Source organism: Notolepis coatsorum (genome assembly GCF_963971535.1).
Source record: "Notolepis coatsorum genome assembly, chromosome: 7".
In the NCBI taxonomy this organism is placed as follows: domain Eukaryota; kingdom Metazoa; phylum Chordata; class Actinopteri; order Aulopiformes; family Paralepididae; genus Notolepis; species Notolepis coatsorum.
The window spans coordinates 1220452-1241103 of record NC_140171.1 but is presented as its reverse complement, the minus strand read 5'-3'; the positions used below and the strand labels follow the sequence as shown (position 1 = coordinate 1241103).

General features: G+C 48.3%; 1 protein-coding gene across 1 annotated transcript in view; it reads right to left on the bottom strand.

The window, feature by feature from the left end:
* nup133 (nucleoporin 133) overlaps positions 1–18082 on the bottom strand; it is a 56684-nt gene extending 38602 nt beyond the window's left edge. Inside the window, exons 1-8 of the mRNA XM_084318542.1 lie at positions 17843–18082; positions 16254–16368; positions 13680–13784; positions 12275–12508; positions 10106–10297; positions 9287–9442; positions 7809–7879; positions 6633–6780 (exon numbers count right to left, since the gene is read on the bottom strand). Of these exons, the coding sequence (XP_084174668.1) occupies positions 6633–6780; positions 7809–7879; positions 9287–9442; positions 10106–10297; positions 12275–12508; positions 13680–13784; positions 16254–16368; positions 17843–17976 (1155 nt within the window). The 5' untranslated portion in view covers positions 17977–18082. The remainder of the gene's footprint in view (positions 1–6632; positions 6781–7808; positions 7880–9286; positions 9443–10105; positions 10298–12274; positions 12509–13679; positions 13785–16253; positions 16369–17842) is intronic.
* Between the last annotated feature and the right edge of the window lie 2570 nt (positions 18083–20652).

Below are 20652 nucleotides of genomic sequence, written 5' to 3'. Positions count from 1 at the left end.
TTGTGTCTGGGAGTCGGGGCAGTTCTATGAGCCTCGCCACGGGACGGGTGTAAGTGCGACCCTGGACAAGCACTTCAGCTGCTCGGACCTTGCCGTCGGCACCGGTGATCACTTTGCTTACGCGGCCGGCCGGCCACATAGCTCTGGGCAGTGATTGATCAATAATCATGACGACTGTTCCTTCTGTCAAATTGTCTCTCTCCTTTACCCACTTCTGGCGGGTCTGTAGAGACGGTAGGTAGTGCAGTAGGAAACTGCTCCAAAACTTGTCGGCTAATACTTGGCTGTACCTCCACATTCGTCGGCCGTTCGCTTCTTCAGGCCGGTACATTGTCTGGGGTAATGCAGGATCTAGCCGCCCCATCAGGAGTGTGTTGGGGTCTGCGGAGATAACAGTGCTCAATCCACAGAACACAGACTTCTTATTTTCCACCTCCTCTGGACTTGCTTCCCTCGGGATAGGCCTGGGCCACTGTCCTTCCGGGAGTCTTAGGAATGCGGGGCCGTCACTGTAGACATTGCGACGGGTGAGGTCATCCAGGGGCATCCCCCGGGTGATGACGTCAGCTGGGTTCTGTTTTGTATCAACGTAGCGCCACTCTGTTTCTCCGGTTAACTCTTCGGTTAAGTCTTGAATCTCGGTGACTCTGACTCCCACGAAGACTTTGTACTTGCATGAGTCCGATTTGATCCAGGCGAGTACTGTCGTGGAATCTGACCACAGGATTGTTCTAGACACCGGTATGGTGAGCTCACGTTGGATGAGCGTGGCTAGGTGCGCTCCGGCTAGGGCTGCGCAGAGCTCTAGGCGTGGGATAGATTGTTGCTTGCGTGGGGCTATTCTCGAGCGGGCGAGGACAAATGCTGTGTAGATCTCTCCCCCCCTTTCTTGGGCCCGCAAGTAGGCTACTGATCCGTATGCGACCTCTGAGGCGTCACTGAAGACGTGTAAGTCCATTTTACATGTCTCTGGCCTCACCGTGGGTGGGAAGTAGCTTCGGCGCATATTAACGCCTGGGAGTGAGTGGAGCTCCATCTCCCACTCTCTCCAGGTGGATGCAAGGTGTGCGGGAATGGGGTCGTCCCAGCCCTGGTCCTTGTCCCACAATGCTCGTACAATCATTTTTGCCCTGGTGGTGTACGGTAGAATACATCCTAGCGGGTCATATTGTCGGGCGAGTGTTGTGTACACACTCCGTCTGGTGGTCGGCGCCGCCGCCGGCCTTCCCTGCTCCGTAGTCAGGGGCTTGTGTCTGTAGTGAAGCGAATCTGTTTTGAATCGCCACACCAATCCCAGGGTCATCTCCTGGGCTTCTCCCGGGATTGTAGCCATCCAGGTCTCGCTGCTGGCTGCCTTGTCCTCGGAGGAGAGGCTGCGCAGTACTTGCGGATCGCTGCTGGCCCACTGCCTGAGATCAAAGCCGCCTTTGATCAATGAGGCGCGGAGTTTAATCAGGAGAGCCTCGGCTTCTTCCTGGGTTGAAAGGCTTTGTAGACAGTTGTCTACGTAGAAGCTGTTCTTTACGCTGTGTCGGACCTCTTCGTCCGCTGCTGGGTCCTCTGCTACATGTTTCTGTAGTGCAAATGTAGCACAGCAGGGGCTGCACGTCGTTCCGAAGGGGAGGACTTCCCATTGGTAGATGGCTGGGTGCTCATCTCCTGGCTTCTCTCTCCATAGGAACCGTAACAGGGGCTTGTCCTCCTCTACTAATCTCACCTGCAGGAACATTCCTTTAATGTCCCCGCTGATGGCCACCTTTTCCTGGCGGAAGCGGAGTAGAACGCCGAGTAGGGAGGGGCCGAGTGTGGGACCGGGCAGTAACTCTTTATTCAGATTTTGGGATCCGATCTGGTAGCTGCAGTTAAATACTATGCGGTCTTTACCGTTGTGATGGACCTTGTGGTGAGGCACGTACCACGATTCAGTGGTCTGGTCAGCCTCTTTAATGTCCATCTTTGTGACGTGTCCCGCTGTGATGAGCTTCTCAATCTCAGCGCGGTATACACTCTCTTGGGCGGGGTTCTTGGCTAAGCGCCGCTCCGTGTTCAGCAGGTACCGTTCTGTGGCGTCTGTCTTGGCGTGGAAAGTAGGCATTCCTTCTCGCCGCAGGAGTGGCGTGGCGTATCTCAACACGCCGTTGACCGGGACTCTCTTGGTCCCTGTCTCGAGGTGAATGGCGTAAATGTCATCTTTAGAGCGAATGTCTTTCTTTCCGTTCTTAAAGGGCATTTGTTCCAAGGTCCATAGCCGCTCTACGTGTTGCAGGAGTGCGGTTTCTCCCTCTGTGACTCGGGAGTGGAGACATCTAGTGGCTGTACTTCGGTTGAGAGATTTGGCGAGCGGGCCTTGGAGAGTCCATCCCAAACGGGTCTCGACTGCTGCAGGACAGCCTCGGGGTCCGGTATGAACCCGGTCTATCGGGACAATGAGGTCTGCATGGTCGGAGCCTATCAACAGGGTCGGCATAGCATTGTCTATGAGCGGGATCGGTAACTTGCGCAGATGTGCATATTTCTCCATCAGCTTGGCGACGGGGTATGTGTACCGCGACAGTCCTATTTCTTGGCTGGTGAAAGCGTCTGTAATCTGGTACCGTCGCTCAGGCTGGCCGCTTGCTGCGATAGAGAATGAGACATTCTCGCCCTTTATCGTCTTCAAATCTCGTCTTATTGTCCGAATTGTCATTTGGGTTTCGCTTCCCCGCAGCCCTAGCTGGGCCGCAGCGGAGGCGAGCAGAAGGGTCTTCTCGGACCCGTCATCGAGGACGGCGTAAGTGTCCAGGACTTTATTCTGGTAGCTTAGTGTCACACGCACTACTTTTAGGAGTACTCGGGCTCCACTGCTGCTGGCGGGATCGATGTACATGACGCTCGCTTTGCTGCTGGATGGTGCGGGTGAAGGGCGCCGTCTGTTACTGTCGTGAAGTATGTCCAGATGGGCTCCATCGCACTTGGTGCACCTTTTCTTTAAGCGGCATTCGGCTGCCATGTGTGAGCGCGCACAGCGAAAACAGCGCTTGTTGGACTTTATCCATTGACTTGCTTCCTCCGCGTTCAGCTTGGGGAAGGAGTCACATTGCGCTAGCCAGTGTTCTTTCTCACAGTAGGGGCACACTATCTTCCACTTCTCCGTTCTGGAGGGGGTACTGTGGCTCCTGCTGCTCGGTACTGACTCCGATTGGTGCATCACAGTCACCGATCTTCTTCCATCATTTAGTCGTCTGGTTCCTTCTCTGGAGCCAGGGGTGCTCCGTCCGAATGTATCTAGCCGTAGGCTGCTGACTTCTCTCGCCAGGAAGTCTGCTAGATCGAGGAGGTTCGGTTCGGGGCCATTCGGGTCTCGGTGGTCTCTCTGTCGCCTAAAACGCTCCTGTCGAGCGGGCGGCAGCTTCTCCAAGATCCTTTCCACATTTGAGTTGGCGTAAAGTTCATGCCTCCCCTTCTCTCTCTGCGCTCCCAACATCCCTACCAGGGACTGCACTCTGATGGACAGGTCGTCCAGTGCTCGATTGTCTATTGCTGGGGGTAAGCGGTCGATGTGTCGGATCTCCTGGATCACGTAATCCCATATGCGCCCATACCTCTGGTCCAATGCTACCAGCGCTGCTGTGTATGGGGTGGTGGAAGTCGCGTAGGCGAGCGCTATATTATGTGCGCGGGGTACCTTTAAGTGCTTCAGTAGGATGGCATATTTATGGCGTTCATCCAATACATCCACCAACATGGTCTCCAGACACATGCGGAGTTCTGTATACTGGGCCCGGTTCTCTTGGGTGAAGTCGGGTACCATAGGCGTGCCAATGTATGACGCTGACTGTGGATACATCGGCGAGCGTTGGGGGAGAGGCCTCCTAGGCGAGTCTCCTCCCGCTCCTTGGTATGGGCTGGTACCGGCAGTGTACCATGGCCCGCTTGTCCAGGTGCTGTTCCTCGGTGCGGGTCGTGCGTCGTGCTCACCCGTGTATAGAGTCGGGGGTCTGTAGCGCAGCTCCGCGGGAGTATAGCCTGGGCTGTACCGGACCTCCTGGTCCGGTAGAGTACTGTGCTGTCGTCGGGCGTGGTTCTCCTCCTCTTCCTCTTCGTCTTCAGTTAGGTCATCCAGTGCTTGTAGTCTCTGGTTTAGCCTCTCCACAGGATATGCTGCTCCTTCCCGGTTGCTAGGTCTCGCTTGGACCGGTGGGGGGAGGTGGTCTGTGGGGGGTATAGACCTCGTCTGTTGGTCAAGTTCAGGGTTGTTTACTCGGCTAGGGGATGCCGCCCTGGAGGTGTGTCTAGACGAGTTCCTGGAGCCTCTGGCGGAGGGAGAGGGTGTTGTCCGTCTGATCAGCTGTTCTATTAGTTGCGCTTGCTGTCTGTCGCGCTCTGCATCCCGTAGAGCACCAGCAGCTGCTCGCTGGCTGTCTGCTCGGTCCCGGGCCACATTCTCTTCTCTCTGAATGCGTCTTATTTCTAGACGTATATGCTCTTCTTCGCTCCGCTGCTGGATCTGCAGTCGGTCGCGTTCAGCAGCGGCGTTCAGGCTGATGAGGAAGGCCTGCTGTAGGGTCCTCTCTGCCTCGCTGGGAGAAGGCGGTTGTATAGGGGAGCCTTCCCTCGGGGTACTCCTTGCGGAGCCTTGGAGCTCTATCTCCACGGTGCTCTCCCCGTCTTCTTCCGTGCCGAGTTCTCTCTCGGTAGCGTTGTATTCCTCCCGGGACTCGTCGGGGACTACTTCTTCAGTACTGGCGGGGTGTGAAGTCATGTCTGGTTCCCACTTGTCCCCACCGTGAACTTGGTCAGTTACATTAGAACCCGTAGGGGCCTCTATGGTCGGGGTAGTCTGGGCGTTGGGGTTAGACATACTTTTACTTTCTAGTTTTACCGCGTTTACTGTTAGTAGAAGACTAGGTTGTTGACTGACAGCGTAAGCCTCTAAGTACTGAGGGAGCCGTCGTTCGCGCTGCGGGCGTTGGTTAGGAGGATCGTTTCGTGGAGTGTTCATCATAGGCCATTTCAATATTAATAACACTATATTAATATTACACTGATTACCCTCCGGCTCGAAGGACCAATTGTAACTGAGGAGTACAATTCCCTGACTGTATTACTAGATATGATACTTACTACCACTACCTTTGTACTTAATATTCGGCCACCCAGTACACGGCATAAATATATTATGATGAACACTGTCACGTAGATGAAACGGATCCAACACAAATGTACGAATTAGAAATAGGTCTTTATTTCTACACAGCGATGGTGTGTAGAGCAAGCACTTAATCAAATCAATCACATTTATGAATGGAAATTAGTATGCACTTTTATGGCAAGAGTATTCGTCGGTATATCAATAGAGAATGTCCAATCTCTGAAGGCGCAGGTGGTACATATACGACCTGGAATAGTTTAAGGAATAACAGCAATGATACTTTAATGATTATATACTGGATACACTAGGGGGGGGTTAATCCGGTCGCTTGTAAGCCGACAGGAGTAGGAAGGGGGGGGGGGTAGAATCCGGCTGCCTCATCCGGCCAAGGGTATCCCAGGTGAACCCACTGTAGTGCCGTTCAATGCGCCGGCGATCCTTGGACCACAGATGAAAGCAGATGGACTCTTTGTGGGCCGGCGTCCTCCGGTCCACGGAGGAGAGACGTGAAGCGACCTCGTCTTGCAGAGCGTCTCCTCACCTTGCGTCCTCTCCAGGGGGGGGGGTTCCAACACACGGCAGTGTCGGGGGTCTTTATCCATGGAATAATCAACGTATACAAAGCATAATCCGTGCCTGGGAAGGCGGGCTGTCGTCGGTAGAATAATCCGGTATACAGGTCCACTCGCTCGTCGGCTCTGGGGCTCCTCGGGTGCAGCTTCACGTGGGGTCAACCACCCTGGATAAGCAGCCAGTTCTCTGCCCGAAACGATGGGGTACTGACTACGGTAGTATTCTCACCGCACGAAGCACTATATATTAACAGGCTATTATTAGCTTAATAGACTACGTCCAACTCGACGATATAGTGCCAAATATGACTATTCAAATATTAATATACACGATGTCTCAATACCGATGGTAAGCCGAACTTGGCCTTACTCCCACACGTGGCGTCGCGGGGAGGCTTTACGTCTGTGACTCTATTGGAGGGTAAGAAACTGGACTGAAAAGGAAGTCCTACTTTAGTAGCGCAGTATATATACGCACTATGAACAAATAGTCCCATTAGTGGTGCGGTAGCCAGATTCCTACGCGGAACTAGGACTTGTTCGTACATGTTGAGCGGTACGTTTGAACTGGGTCTGGGGGTATGGCAGCCTGGCACCAAGGTCTCGACCAATAGTAGAATGGAGACTATTATGGGATGTTCAGTAGGCTAGAATTGATATTCAATGCATATTGTACAAGGAATATACAAGGGATATCAAGGAATATTAGAGAATATACAAATACAATTAAATATATATATATAAATAAATATATATATTCGGTTTAATCTGGCCCTTCACAACACAGACCATACATTTATATGTAAGTTGTATACAATTGTTCAAAAGATACACAATACGTCCCTTTTAATAAACCATTTCCCAGAATTCAAATTCACAAATCGCCCCCCGAAGAGTCCGTGTTTCTCCTAGGGTTAGGGTGAACTGACCTGGAAGGGGGGGTTGTGCTTGGTGACCTCCACGGTGAACTGGTCAGAGATGCTGGCCCCGAGGTCCTGCAGGGTGACCAGGCAGAAGTAGGCCAGGCAGGGGGTGTCCGAGGGGTGCCAGGCTGCCGCCAGGACCACCAGGCCGACCCTGGGGACAACACCACACCACACAGACCCCGGGTCAGTTCTGCCCCACGGCTTAGAAGCCACTTACACAGGCTCTACAGATCTGGGGCCGGATGCGCAAAATAAGTATTTACAGGACTTGAGGCTTATTTATTCCTTAGCCGAGGGTCTTACTTAACACATTCGGGCGCCAGACCCGAGATATCCCGGGTTTTTGGTATTTTTTTTATTTTATTCGATATTTTTATTCATTATTCATTCACGGACCTCTGTGTTCCCATAGGGAATCATTCTGAGATTGCCAAAGTGCAATACCGGCCGCATCCTGCTAGGTGGCAGTATCGCCCACCCTTTGAAACCTTATTTCTCACCCTGTGTTACATTTAAATCCCTCCGGGCACAGAATTTAGACGGAGCCGAGTAAACCGCTTCATCAGACGGACCACTTCGAAACACATCTGGCACACTCGATCCATAAGTTGTGCCAAATTATGTCCGGGACCATCAATACTGGAAATCGCGATCAGACAATTGGAATATTCTTTTTGGAATAACCCCGATCAAAGGTAAGAACTATCTGACGTCAATTTCAGCTTGATCCTACAATGTTTTCATATCGATCCAGCTGATCAGCGTGTGCGGTGTTCAAAACGAATGCCATTACTGGCGATCAAAGGGGTTTACCGGGGTTAATCGGCTGTCGTGTGGCAGTGAAAGGGTTAACTAACTTTAAGGGACCCCTTCAGTATTATAACCAAGATAAGGAGAAAACCTTAAATACTTAAAGGGTGTTTTGTGCAACCAATTTTTTTTTTTTTTTTTATCAAATATTTTTCTTTTCTTTTCTTTTTTCCAACATGAAACAAAACATATCACAATACAGCAACCAATTTTATTTGAACGAAACCGTAACTCTGATTTGAATGCCTGCCCCCTAGTGGCGCTTCGCTTCTTGAAACTTGTCATATGAAATAAATAAGCAGAAACACACTCATATACACACACCACACACACACACACCATACACAGTACACACACGGGTGAACTCACTGGCTGATCTTCATATCCAGGTAGGTGACGTTCACTCCTTCCTTCATCTCCTCGTAGTTGACCTCTGACCCCTGGTTTCAGACACAACAAGGCCGGTGAGTCTTTTCCTACTCGTCTCAGTGTCTGAACTACGTGACATGCGTGAGACTAAACTCCTAGGGGTAACGTTAGACAGTAAATTGTCATGGTCACACCATATAAACAATCTAGTAGTGAAAATGGGAAGAGGGATTTCTGTTGTTAAAAGATGTGCTCATTTGTTACCACTAAATTCTATCAAACAGGTCATTCAAGCTCTGGTTGTCAAATCTTGACTATTGTCCTGCAGTATGGTCGAATGTAACGACGAATAAATAAATTAAAAAATAAAAAAAGTCTCAGGTGTAGGACATCTCGTTTTAAAAACAGTACATATCTCGAGGTTGTCCGTCACCTGAACTCAAGTCCTAATGCACAGGGACTTTGTACCATAAGGGCTAGCACCAGCCGACAGGCACTTTACTGACTAGAATAATTAATAATAATAATAATAATAATAATAATAATTTTGGTTAGACTAGAAGCCTTTATTTGTCATGCAGTTTACAGGCACTTTACTGGAGCACTGAGCTCTTGTAGCATTTTTTTTTTTATAGTTTGTGAAATACTTCTACTTCAGGGATTGCATTGAATGTATTCTTGTATGTTTTTATATTGTATGTTTTTATACTGTATGTACTGTATGTTTGGCACAGAGACAAATCCCAATCAACCATGTGTTGAAATGGCAATAAAGTAGGGCTGTCGGTTTATCGCGTTAATTAGATTAATTAATTACACAGCAAATTATCGCGTTATGAAAATTAACTAAAAATTAATTACAAAAAAATATATATATTTTTTTTTAAATAACATTTTTTTTTAATCTCATTCATTCCATAAGAACGTAGAATACACATTTACAGAGTTTTTTTTTTTTTATATATGGTCCATTTGCATGTTCTTGGTATCTGATTCTAAGGACATCTATGGATCTCAGGGAATGTATTCCCAGTGTCAGAAATACTGTGTCTGTTACTAGGCTTGAGTCAATTGTAATGAAACAAATGAGAATATCAATTACATTATTTGTTTTATATTTGACTGTGAATAACACCATGCTCAAATTGACCAGACCTGAAAAATCTAAGCAAATTAATAAATGGAAGATGATTAAACAGAAGGTTTTGTAGATACAGTACTGAATTCTGCCATCCGGACACATGCAATTTGAAATATGATTATAGAATATAGAATATCAGGCATAAAATAGTTATGCGATTAAAATGTGATTAATTAGATTAATTAATTACAAATCCTGTAATTAATTAGATAAAATTTTTTAATCGCCTGACAGCACTACAATAAAGTTTTCTATCTATCTATCTAAAAAACAGTGAGACAGACCACTCGGCCCCCTCTCTCCCGTCCGTCGCCCCCCCCCCCCCCCCAAAACGTACCCAGATGGCGTCGGCGATGCTGTCGGTCAGCGCGTGGCTGGCGGCCCAGCAGAGCAGCTGGTGCTCGGAGCTCTCCTCCACCTCCCACTTGCTGAGGCTGGAGCTGGTGAGGGTGTAGAGGCAGCCCAGCTCCTCCACCCACAGGACGCTGTGCAGCTGGGGGGGGGGGGGGACAGGGAGGGACAGGGGGGGTCAGTGAGGGTGTAGAGGCAGCCCAGCTCCTCCACCCACAGGACGCTGTGCAGCTGGGGGGGGGGGGGGGGACAGGGAGGACAGGGAGGACAGGGGGGGGTCAGTGAGGGTGTAGAGGCAGCCCAGCTCCTCCACCCACAGGACGCTGTGCAGCTGGGGGGGGGGGGGGACAGGGAGGGACAGGGGGGGTCAGTGAGGGTGTAGAGGCAGCCCAGCTCCTCCACCCACAGGACGCTGTGCAGCTGAGGGGGGGGGGGGGGGGGGGCAGGGAGGACAGGGGGTGAGACGACGTCTGGGAAAACTGTACGACACGTTAGGGGAGTTTGTTGTTTTTTGTGTCAAACAAAAAAAATTGAAATTATATCTATACTTGCCACCAGTGTATCAATAGACTATCGTCACGCAAAATATTGCGATATATGGATTTGGGAGGGGCAGTAAGTCAGCCAATGGCACGCGTCGTGTAGCTCATGTGACCCCAGTGCAGGAAGTGAGAAGTAAAGTCAGCCAATGGCACGCGTCGTGTAGCTCATGTGACCCCAGTGCAGGAAGTGAGAAGTAAAGTCAGCCAATGGCCACGCGTCGTGTAGCTCATGTGACCCAGTACAGGAAGTGAGAAGGACTCACGGTGTCGTTGGGCAGCGCCGCCCCCATGCCGAACATGCTGGACACACGCCGCCCGATGCCCGTCACGCGGCGCCCGATGCCGGACAGCGCCCCCTGGCCCTGCTGCAGCGCCCTCTGCTGGAGCCTCCCGGAAGAGTCCACGCCCACTCGCAGCAGCTGGTTCTTAAAGGATGACACGACGAAGCTGCCACCCTAAGAGAGGGGAGGGAGAGGGGGAGAGAGAGAGGGGAGGGAGGGAGAGAGAGAGGGGGAGGGAGGGAGAGAGAGAGGGAGAGAGAGAGGGGGGAGGGAGGGGGAGACAGAGAGGGGAGGGAGGGGGGAGCGAGAGGGGGGAGGGAGGGAGAGAGAGAGGGGGGAGGGAGGGGGAGAGAGAGAGGGGAGGGAGGGAGAGAGAGAGGGGGGAGGGAGGGAGAGAGAGAGGGAGAGAGAGAGGGGGGAGGGAGGGGGAGACAGAGAGGGGAGGGAGAGGGGGAGAGAGAGAGGGGAGGGAGGGAGAGAGAGAGGGGGGAGGGAGAGAGAGGGGAGGGAGGGAGAGAGAGAGGGGGGAGGGAGGGGGAGACAGAGAGGGGGGAGGGAGGGGGGGAGCGAGAGGGGGGAGGGAGAGAGAGGGGAGGGAGGGAGAGAGAGAGGGGGGAGGGAGGGGGAGACAGAGAGGGGAGGGAGGGAGAGAGAGAGGGGGGAGGGAGAGAGAGGGGAGGGGAGGGAGAGAAGGGAGGGAGGGAGAGAGAGGGGAGGGAGAGGGGAGAGAGGGGGAGACAGAGAGGGGAGGGAGGGAGAGAGAGGGGAGGGAGAGGGGAGGGAGGGGGAGACAGAGAGGGGAGGGAGAGAGAGGGAGGGAGGGAGAGAGAGAGGGGGGAGGGAGAGAGAGGGGAGGGAGGGAGAGAGAGAGAGGGGAGGGAGGAAGAGAGAGAGGGGGGAGGGAGAGAGAGGGGAGGGGAGGGAGAGAGGGGAGGGAGGGAGAGAGAGGGGAGGGAGGGAGAGAGAGAGGGGAGGGAGAGACAGAGAGGGGAGGGAGGGAGAGAGAGAGGGGAGGGAGGGAGAGAGAGGGGGGAGGGAGAGGGGAGGGAGGGGGAGACAGAGAGGGGAGGGAGGGGGAGGGGGAGAGAGAGAGGGAGGGAGGGAGAGAGAGGGGGGAGGGAGAGAGAGAGGGGAGGGAGTAGGAGAGAGAGGGGAGGGAGGTGGAGGGGGAGAGAGAGAGGGGAGGGAGGGAGAGAGAGAGGGGGGAGGGAGGGGGAGACAGAGAGGGGAGGGAGGGAGGGAGGGAGAGAGAGAGGGGGGGAGAGGGAGAGGGGGAGAGGGAGGGAGAGAGAGAGGGGGAGGGGGGAGGGAGGGGGAGACAGAGAGGGAGGGGAGGGAGGGGGAGAGGGGAGGGAGGGAGAGAGAGAGGGAGGGGGGGAGAGAGGGGAGGGAGGGAGAGAGAGAGAGGGGAGGGAGGGGGAGACAGAGAGGGGAGGGAGGGGGAGAGGGGGAGGGAGAGAGAGAGGGGGAGAGAGAGAGAGGGGAGGGAGGAGGGGGAGAGGGAGAGAGGGGGGAGAGAGAGAGGGACGGAGAGTTTTTCTAGAGGGGTCGCAAGCAGCCGTGGGGGGGGGGGGGTCGCGAGATGATTTCCAGAATGTATTGATTTCATAGAATGTGTGAAATAGGCCTGTAATTAAAAACAATTAAAATACATTAAACTGGTCAAAGAAATGCTTTTGAAATGTAAAAATAATAGACCTAAAATGCAAAAAGAATTACCTAAAAACTAGGGATGTTCGATATTGGCTTTTTTACCGATATCCCGATATTGTCCAACTCTTAATTTCCGATACCGATATATGCAGGGTTTCCCCCCCCCAAAAAAACTGAATAATTTCAGGTAATTAACATTACATATCTCTTGTCGTGGAATTAACACAACATTATGCATACTTTTCACAATAAATAAAATAAGAATTTGTTCTTACTTGCTTGCTTGCTTGCCTGGGTAAATAAAGGTTAAATAAATGTATAAAATTAAATTAAAATAAATCTTTTATTTTTTTGAAAACAGATACCGATAATTTCCGATATTACATTTAAATCTAACGGCCGATAATATCGGACATCCCTACTAAAAACCTAAAAAAATCTGTCAAAATAAGTACGATTCTTGCCGTCGACGCTCTGGAACATCGCGTCCAAACTAACCTTGACGGCGACGGCGAAGCTGCACAGCTCCTCCATGTCCACCGCGGTCTCCGTGTAGTTGCCCTCGTGGGCCAGGCTGGGCCAGAAGCGGGCCGTGCCCTCGGAGGCCAGCGCCAGCACCGAGATGGACTGGACCGAGGCCTGGTCCAGCGGGCCGGGGGACGTGATGGCCATGAGGTCGGCGGTGTAGGCGTACTCGCTGCTGGGCAGCTGGAGCTCCTTACACACAGACAGCTGGGGGCGCAGACAGACTGGTTAGAGGAGCTCCTTACAGACAGACAGACAGCTGGGGGCGCAGACAGACTGGTTAGATCACGGGTCTGCAACCTGCGGCCTCGAGGCCACATGCAGCTCTTTAGCCAATCAGCTGCGGCTCCCTGGCCCAACATTTTATTTTAAATTTTTTTTACTTTTTTCTCTCTTATTTTGGAGATCGATGTCATACTGTGACACTGAAATGAAAAGATATTTCATCAACTAAGATATTTAGTCAACAAAATTCGTACCTTAGTGATATGTGGTGCGAAATTTGCGAACAACGAAATATTTGTATTTTTATTTTATAGATTTTCTCTAATAGAGCTGCATAGTTCAGGGTTTTATTTCAAAGTCGGTCTACAGACACCAGTGTTTTGTCTCCTCTTCTGTGTTTTATTTAAAAATAGGTCTACACAGCCAGTATTTTATTCTCCTCTTCATAAGAGTTTGAGGTTTTCCTTTGTTATAACAGGTAAAAACAGCAATAAAAAGTCAACATTTTTCTTTTTGTTGCTTTATAATCCCATTAATGCAACAAACTGTGTGCTATAAGTATAAAGTATAATAAATCGCAAATTACTTTGGGTATGCAATTGTCAGGCGTTTTATGCTAAATGTGGGGTATGCTTGGGGATATATAAAATGTTATACACTGTGTTATCTTCATTTTAAGGGTAAATAGGTCGTGTGGCTCCCTGAGCATTTTATTTTGTGGGAGGGGGGAAAAGTGGCTCTTTTGATAGTAAAGGTTGCTGACCCCTGAGTTAGGAGGAGGTTTGATATAAAACTTGATGCCCCAAGGTGTTTTAATTGTAACAAAAAAAAAATTGCAGATACAACGTTTCGACCCTTCCGGTCTTTTTCAAGTATGAACACAACGACAGGAAATTGCATCTTTTTTTTTATACAGGAAATGAAATAGAAAAGATTATTTAGAGAAATATATATATATATTACACACAGTATTAGACACGATTTATTGCATCTATAGATACAGGCAGCAGCGGTGTGTAAAAGTACTTGCTTTGGACCCGGTCCAGGTCCTTAGCCACTGAAAACAAAGACAAAAAGGAAAAGACTAAAGTCGAGACACGAAGACAGACGGGTTGACGGGGGGGGTCGACGGGGGGGGGGGGGGGGGGGTCACCTTGGCCACGGCGGTCTGGCAGATCTTCCAGATGATCAGTCTCTCTCCGCAGACCATCCAGGCCCAGCCGCTCTCGTCCACCTTGACCGAGATGGTGTCGTCCGCTGGCCGACGCAAACACACAAACAGACACACAAACAGACAAACAAACACATACATACATAAAATTGCAATATTGGAATATCATGCATAACGCCTTAAACAGCATGGCATAATGCCTGACAACAGCATGGCATAACGCCTTAAACAGCAGGGCATACCGCCTTAAACAGCATGGCATAACGCCTGACAACAGCAGGGCATAACGCCTGACAACAGCATGGCATAACGCCTGACAACAGCATGGCATAACGCCTGACAACAGCATGGCATAACGCCTGACAACAGCATGGCATACCGCCTTACAACAGCATGGCATAACGCCTTACAACAGCATGGCATAACGCCTTACAACAGCATGGCATAACGCCTGACAACAGCAGGGCATAACGCCTTACAACAGCAGGGCATAACGCCTGACAACAGCATGGCATAACGCCTGACAACAGCAGGGCATAACGCCTTAAACAGCATGGCATAACGCCTGACAACAGCATGGCATAACGCCTTACAACAGCATGGCATAACGCCTTAAACAGCAGGGCATAACGCCTTAAACAGCATGGCATAACGCCTTAAACAGCATGGCATAACGCCTTACAACAGCATGGCATAACGCCTTACAACAGCATGGCATAACGCCTGACAACAGCATGGCATAACGTCTTAAACAGCATGGCATACCGCCTTAAACAGCATGGCATAACGCCTGACAACAGCATGGCATAACGCCTGACAACAGCATGGCATAACGCCTGACAACAGCATGGCATAACGCCTTACAACAGCATGGCATAACGCCTGACAACAGCATGGCATAACGCCTGACAACAGCATGGCATAACGTCTTAAACAGCATGGCATAACGCCTGACAACAGCAGGGCATAACGTCTTAAACAGCATGGCATAACGCCTGACAACAGCATGGCATAACGCCTGACAACAGCATGGCATAACGCCTGACAACAGCAGGGCATAACGTCTTAAACAGCATGGCATAACGCCTGACAACAGCATGGCATAACGCCTGACAACAGCATGGCATAACGTCTTAAACAGCAGTGTTTTCTAGGGATGCCCCGATCACGTTTTTTGCCACCGATACCGATCACCGATCGTCATGAGCCATATCGGCCGATACCGATCCGATACCGATTGTTTTTGATTAAAAAGAAATTAAAAATTATTTTATATAAAAATTTTTTTTTTTTTTTTTATAAAATATATATATTATATAATTAGACTATCTGCGAGACATCGCCACCACGCAACAAGTCAAAATGCTCACTATCTGCAAACAGCTCCACTGTCTGTGTACTCTAGTAGCCCAGCTCCAAAAAGGATTCTCCGGCGCTGCAGCGGGACCCTATTGGTAACGTTAAGTGCTTTGGTCATTTCACATTCAGCAAGCCCTCAGCTCGAATACGCATTAAATCAATGTTATAAGACATTGATATCAAGAGCTATCTGTAGCTACTGCTAGCCGGCTAGATGACGTTAAGACAGAACTTTAGTTCAATGGGACATTTCGTTTTGAACAGTAAACGAACGTCAGCTAACGCAAGCTAACTGAGGTATGAACATGAACTACTAGACTTTCTGGATCATTTGTTGATATCAGGAGCTATCGGTAGCTAGCCGGCTAAATACCGTTAGACAATGCCTACTAAACGTGAATAGTTGACTGGGTAATTTTGTTTAAACAGTAACGATAGCTAGGTAGCTAACGTTAGCGCAGGTCGAATGCAGTGCACTACAGACTCGAGCAGAGGAGCCGCACCTCTTTGTTTACAAACTCTACACGGGGCGGGCGGGGCTAGGGAGGAGGAGCAGCGGCAGTTTGCAGGTCCTGTGTGTCTGACAGACAGCGAGTGAGAGCTTCGCTTGATCGGTTTCCGCTATCGGCGAATATGACTAATTATCGGAATTCACAGATTGCATATTTATACTGAGTATCGGCCGATAACGATCGGTGGCCGATCGATCGGGGCATCCCTAGTGTTTTCCATTAATTACCTAGACTGTGGAGGCCCGCAGTCGAACCGAAAGTTTTTATTTTATTATAAAAAAAAAATTTATAATAATTAAATTTTTAAATATAAAGTTTGCCAATAGGGATGTATCAGTAGTATTGGCAGTGGTAGTAGTCATAATAGTAATACAGTATATATATCTTTTTATTTTCAAAAGAAGTAAACATCAACACAGGTAACCACTTTTGCTTCATTTCTTTGATGGCTCAAAATTATGCTCTAGTCGATTTTGTGTTTTGAGCACAACGTTCATCATAGATCCTATTTATTTTGCTCTCAAAGTGCCACCAGATTGATGCATTTAACTTAACTATTCCGGGGGAGCATGCCCCCAGACCCCCCCTAGAGGGGCGGAGGTTCACCACACCACAGTCGCACTAAATCCTGTATGAAACACTGAACAGCGTGGCTTAACGCCGAAACAAAGGGAGGAATTATTCCGTCAGCCATCGTCAGGGCTTCCATGACCTTGACAGGCAGCGAGGAACCGAAGGTTTGGACATCGAAGTGGACGGATTCAGCGGCCGAGTGGGTCTGGACTCGAGTGGGAGTTGCCCTGAAGGAAAGTTTACGTTTAATAATAATCAATCACCATAATAATAACAACATCTCCTGGTCGCTGCAGCTGAGGGGAGATCTGTGGGGGGGGGGGGGGGGGGGGGTACCGAGGGTGCAGGGTCTCCAACTTCCTCCATTAATGATTTCAAAGTGACAACAATAGCATTCTAAATAAGGACCGATGTATTTCCTGTTGCGATGCAAGGACACTATAAAAGAAGGAAGGGTCGTCACGTCACTGTGTGGAATATTCAGTATAACTGGCACCAATAAGTCCGACACCAAGCAGAGCATAGAACGCTGGTATTGTGACGTGATGACCCGTCTTTCTTTTATAGTTTCCTTGTTACAGGACGCTGGTATTCTGACGTGATGACCCTTCCTTATTTATTTTATAGTTTTCCTTGATAACTGATAACTAAGGAAATGATACTTGGGTCCAAACTGTTCCCTAGCAACAGAACTCCAGTGTATAGGAATTTATTGATTGATTGATTGAAAACTTTATTTAACAGATTGCAGAATGGGTACAAAACAGTACGGCTCAATACACAGACGCGTCTATACTTTCCGTAGCCGCATTTCTGCAGGTCGTTCTCTGATTGGCCACTGACTGACGCTCTCTGATTGGCCACTGACATGTTTGCCCAATCGCGTGACGAGCTGTGTCTTTGCCCATTTCCGTGTTGAACAGCCTGCAAACTACCTGGCGTTCTATCGCCATGCTCTAAGACAAACTCTAACCTTAACCTACTTCGAAGAGTGCCTAAGCCTAACCAGTGTAGAAACTGGCGTCGGCCAATCAGAGAGCGTCCTGCAGAAATGCGGCTACGGAAAGTATAGACGCCACACAGACTGTGTGTACAAGGGATGCAGACCAGAGAAAGACTTTCGTCTTGTTTACATCAGGGTCCCCCATTTTCAATTCATCACATTTATGTTTATGACATACACATGATACAGATACAGTAGTTACATCCAGACATTTATGACATACAAGATATACAAATATACAGCACAGTACTGTTTGTTTACACAGACAGAGTTTCTAAAAGAATAATATACATTTGAGGGGGGGCTGTACATTGGGGGGTTGGGAGGGTAAACTCATGACTGATTGATTGAAAACTTTATTTAACAGATTGCAGAATGGGTACAATACAGTACGGCTCAATACACACAATTGTTACGGGGATGCAGACCAGAGAAAGACTTTCGTCTTGTTTACATCAGGGTCCCCCATTTTCAATTCATAGTGACATATATGACATACACGACATACAGATAGACAGTACTGCTACATCTATGGATACATTTATGACATACCAGATTTACAAATACAGTACTAGTACTACCTATGCTATATCCGCTTATTATACCATACACTACTCTAGTCTAAAGATAAACACAGAATAATAACGTGACCCAACAACCAAAACAAAACATCACGTCGCCAGCATGACGTCACTCACCTGGCGGCGGGCAGAGAAGTCCTGCGGGACCGGAGCCCGGTCGGTGTCCCGGCGAGACTCTTCCTCCCGCTGCCGGTGAGTCTAGACTGCTGCCTGCGGCCCGAGCCCGGGGTGCCGGTACGGGGGCTAAACATCTTTCTTTCCACCGCCCCGTGTAGCTTAACACACGCTCGTTAAAGTCCAGACTGTGTTACTGTTCACAAAAACACGCTGCCGACACTCAGTACCCGCGTTTTACAAACAGACACGTCGCGTGAAAAACACGTCATTACGTCGGTGACGTACACACGTTATTTTTTTTCCTTTTCTTTTTTTCGGATGTAATTTTCTCTCCATTGATTGATTGATTGATTGATTGAAAACTTTATTAACAGATTGCAGAATGGGTACAATACAGTACAGCTCAATACACACAATTGTTAAGGGGATGCAGACCAGAGAAAGACTTTCGTCTTGTTTACATCAGGGTCCCCCATTTTCAATTCATCAGGACATACATGACATACAGATAGTCAGTACTGCTACATCTAGACATTTATGACATACCAGATTTGTAAATACAGTACTGTTTGTGATACAGAAGGAGTCAGGAAAAGGGAGTATATACATTTGACGTAGAAACTGTACATTGGAGGAGGTTGGGTACACTGGGATATTGACAACCATACTGGGTAATCTACATTGGAGGTGGTTGGGGGGGGGGGGGCACACTGTATAAACAAGCAAAACTGTACATTGAGGGGGGGGGAGACACTGTACAAACAAACAAAATTGTACATTGGACTATTGACAAAACCATACTAGGTAAATGACTGTACATTGGAGGGGGTTGGGTTAGGATATTTACAGGGGCCAGTTTCGAATTGCAGTCTCCCGTAGGTGTCCCTTGAGAGAGGTTTTGAAAGTGGGTAGTGATCCACATTCCTTTACAGTTTTGGGTAGGGCGTTCCACATTGATGTGGCATAATTGCGAAACGTGTTTAGTCCCTTATTTGAGCCGAATCTGGGTTTAACATGATTTGTGGAGCTCCCTCTGGTGTTGTGATCGTGGTATTCACTGACCTTTGGGAAGTATTTTGACATGTACATGGGTACCTTGGTCGTGTAGTGTATCTTGTAGACCAGGCCCATTGCAAGTTGCTGTACTCTGTCGTCTACTCTAAGCCATCCTAGGTTGTCAAAGTGGGCAGGGGTGAGGTGGGTTCTAGGAGTAAGGTCAAGCAGTAGTCTGACCAGTTTGTTTTGAGATGTTTGTAATTTTGTTTTTAGCGCCTTTGAGGTGCTTTGGTACCATGAGGTGCAAGCATAGTCGTAGTACCCTTGAATGAGTGCTCCTGCCAGAGTCTTCAGGGTATTCTTGTTTACCAGAGAGGAGATCCGGTACAAGAATCTAGTTCGTTGGTTGACTTTTTTTATTACATTGGATGCCATTTTGTCACAGGAGAGATTAGCCTCTAGGATGGAACCCAGGTAGGTAATTTCATCTTTCCTTGTGACAATATTGTCACCCACTGTAACTGAGAAGCCGTCGGTCTTGCTGAGTTTGTTATTTGAACCGAAGAGAATGGACTCTGTTTTGCCCATGTGTAATGATAGTTTGTTATCAGCGAGCCATATGCAGATTGCACAGAAATAGACAATATAGCTGTTTGCAATATGTTTAAGAATGACAGTAGAACATGGTGTGAGTACATTTAAACAGTTAGAAAATAAACAAGGTAAGAAGAATGTGCTACATTAATTTGAAAATCATAAAGTATGACAGATCTTAGGGTTAAGTTTAGGGTTAAATTGAACTAGTCCCTCATATTTTCACCCAGAAATTTCATAAAAAAAAAAAAAAAATCCGCTCCTATTGGAATGGTGGATGTACGTATATTAAACGTTTTGAAATCTTTAGTAATTTTGAAATATTTTAACTTTTTATGTTTTCACATGGGAACGAACAGCAGAGGGTTCAATTGCTCGAGTGTGGCAGTTGGTTTTGAGTTTTTCTTAACCCCTGTTTAATCGTGTGGCAGTGAAAGGGTTAACAACACTCTGTATAGTCATGAAATGGTCCTTTGGTAGTGAACGGGTCAAAGTTAGTTGCCCGCCCCTACTGTTTTAACACCAAGACACATTAAAGATCAAAACATTCACATATTCACCATTTCACTCGCATGTGATTTTCAAAGCGATGGCATTGTACTGTTGAACATATTGTAACAAAAAAACTGTATATTTTAAACAATTGATTTCACATTGGCTATGTTCACACTGCAAGCCTAACAGCTCAATTCTGAATTATTGCTCAGATCACATTTTATTTTTATTTTTTATTTTTTTAATGTGGCCAATATCAGATTTCAGTGTGAACTGGTCACGCTCCTGAACTGACCTGCATGAGCAAATAAGCAATAACAAAGATGGACGTAAACACGGAGGACACTGAGGTCACAGTTCATGCGGTTTAATTTATAAGTTGAATGCAGTAGAGGCCAGATAATTAAAACGAATCAGACCTGTATCTGATTCAGACAGGACCACATATGAAAGTGGCCCAAATCAGAATTGAAAAGATTAGATTCCATGTGATTTGTGCTGTTCACACTGTCATGAAAAAAAAATAGATCACATATTGGCCATTTTGCCTGCAGTGTGAACATAGCAATAGACTTGAGAGTTGCAGCTAATTAGTGGAGGCCAGGTGTGATGCCCTCTAGCTGTCCTATATTATATTCTATTGTATTCGTATTTCAAATTTAGTTTATATATTCTACTTTAATTTATTTATTTTTATTTAGTCCTACTTGTTTTGTAAGTGTTGA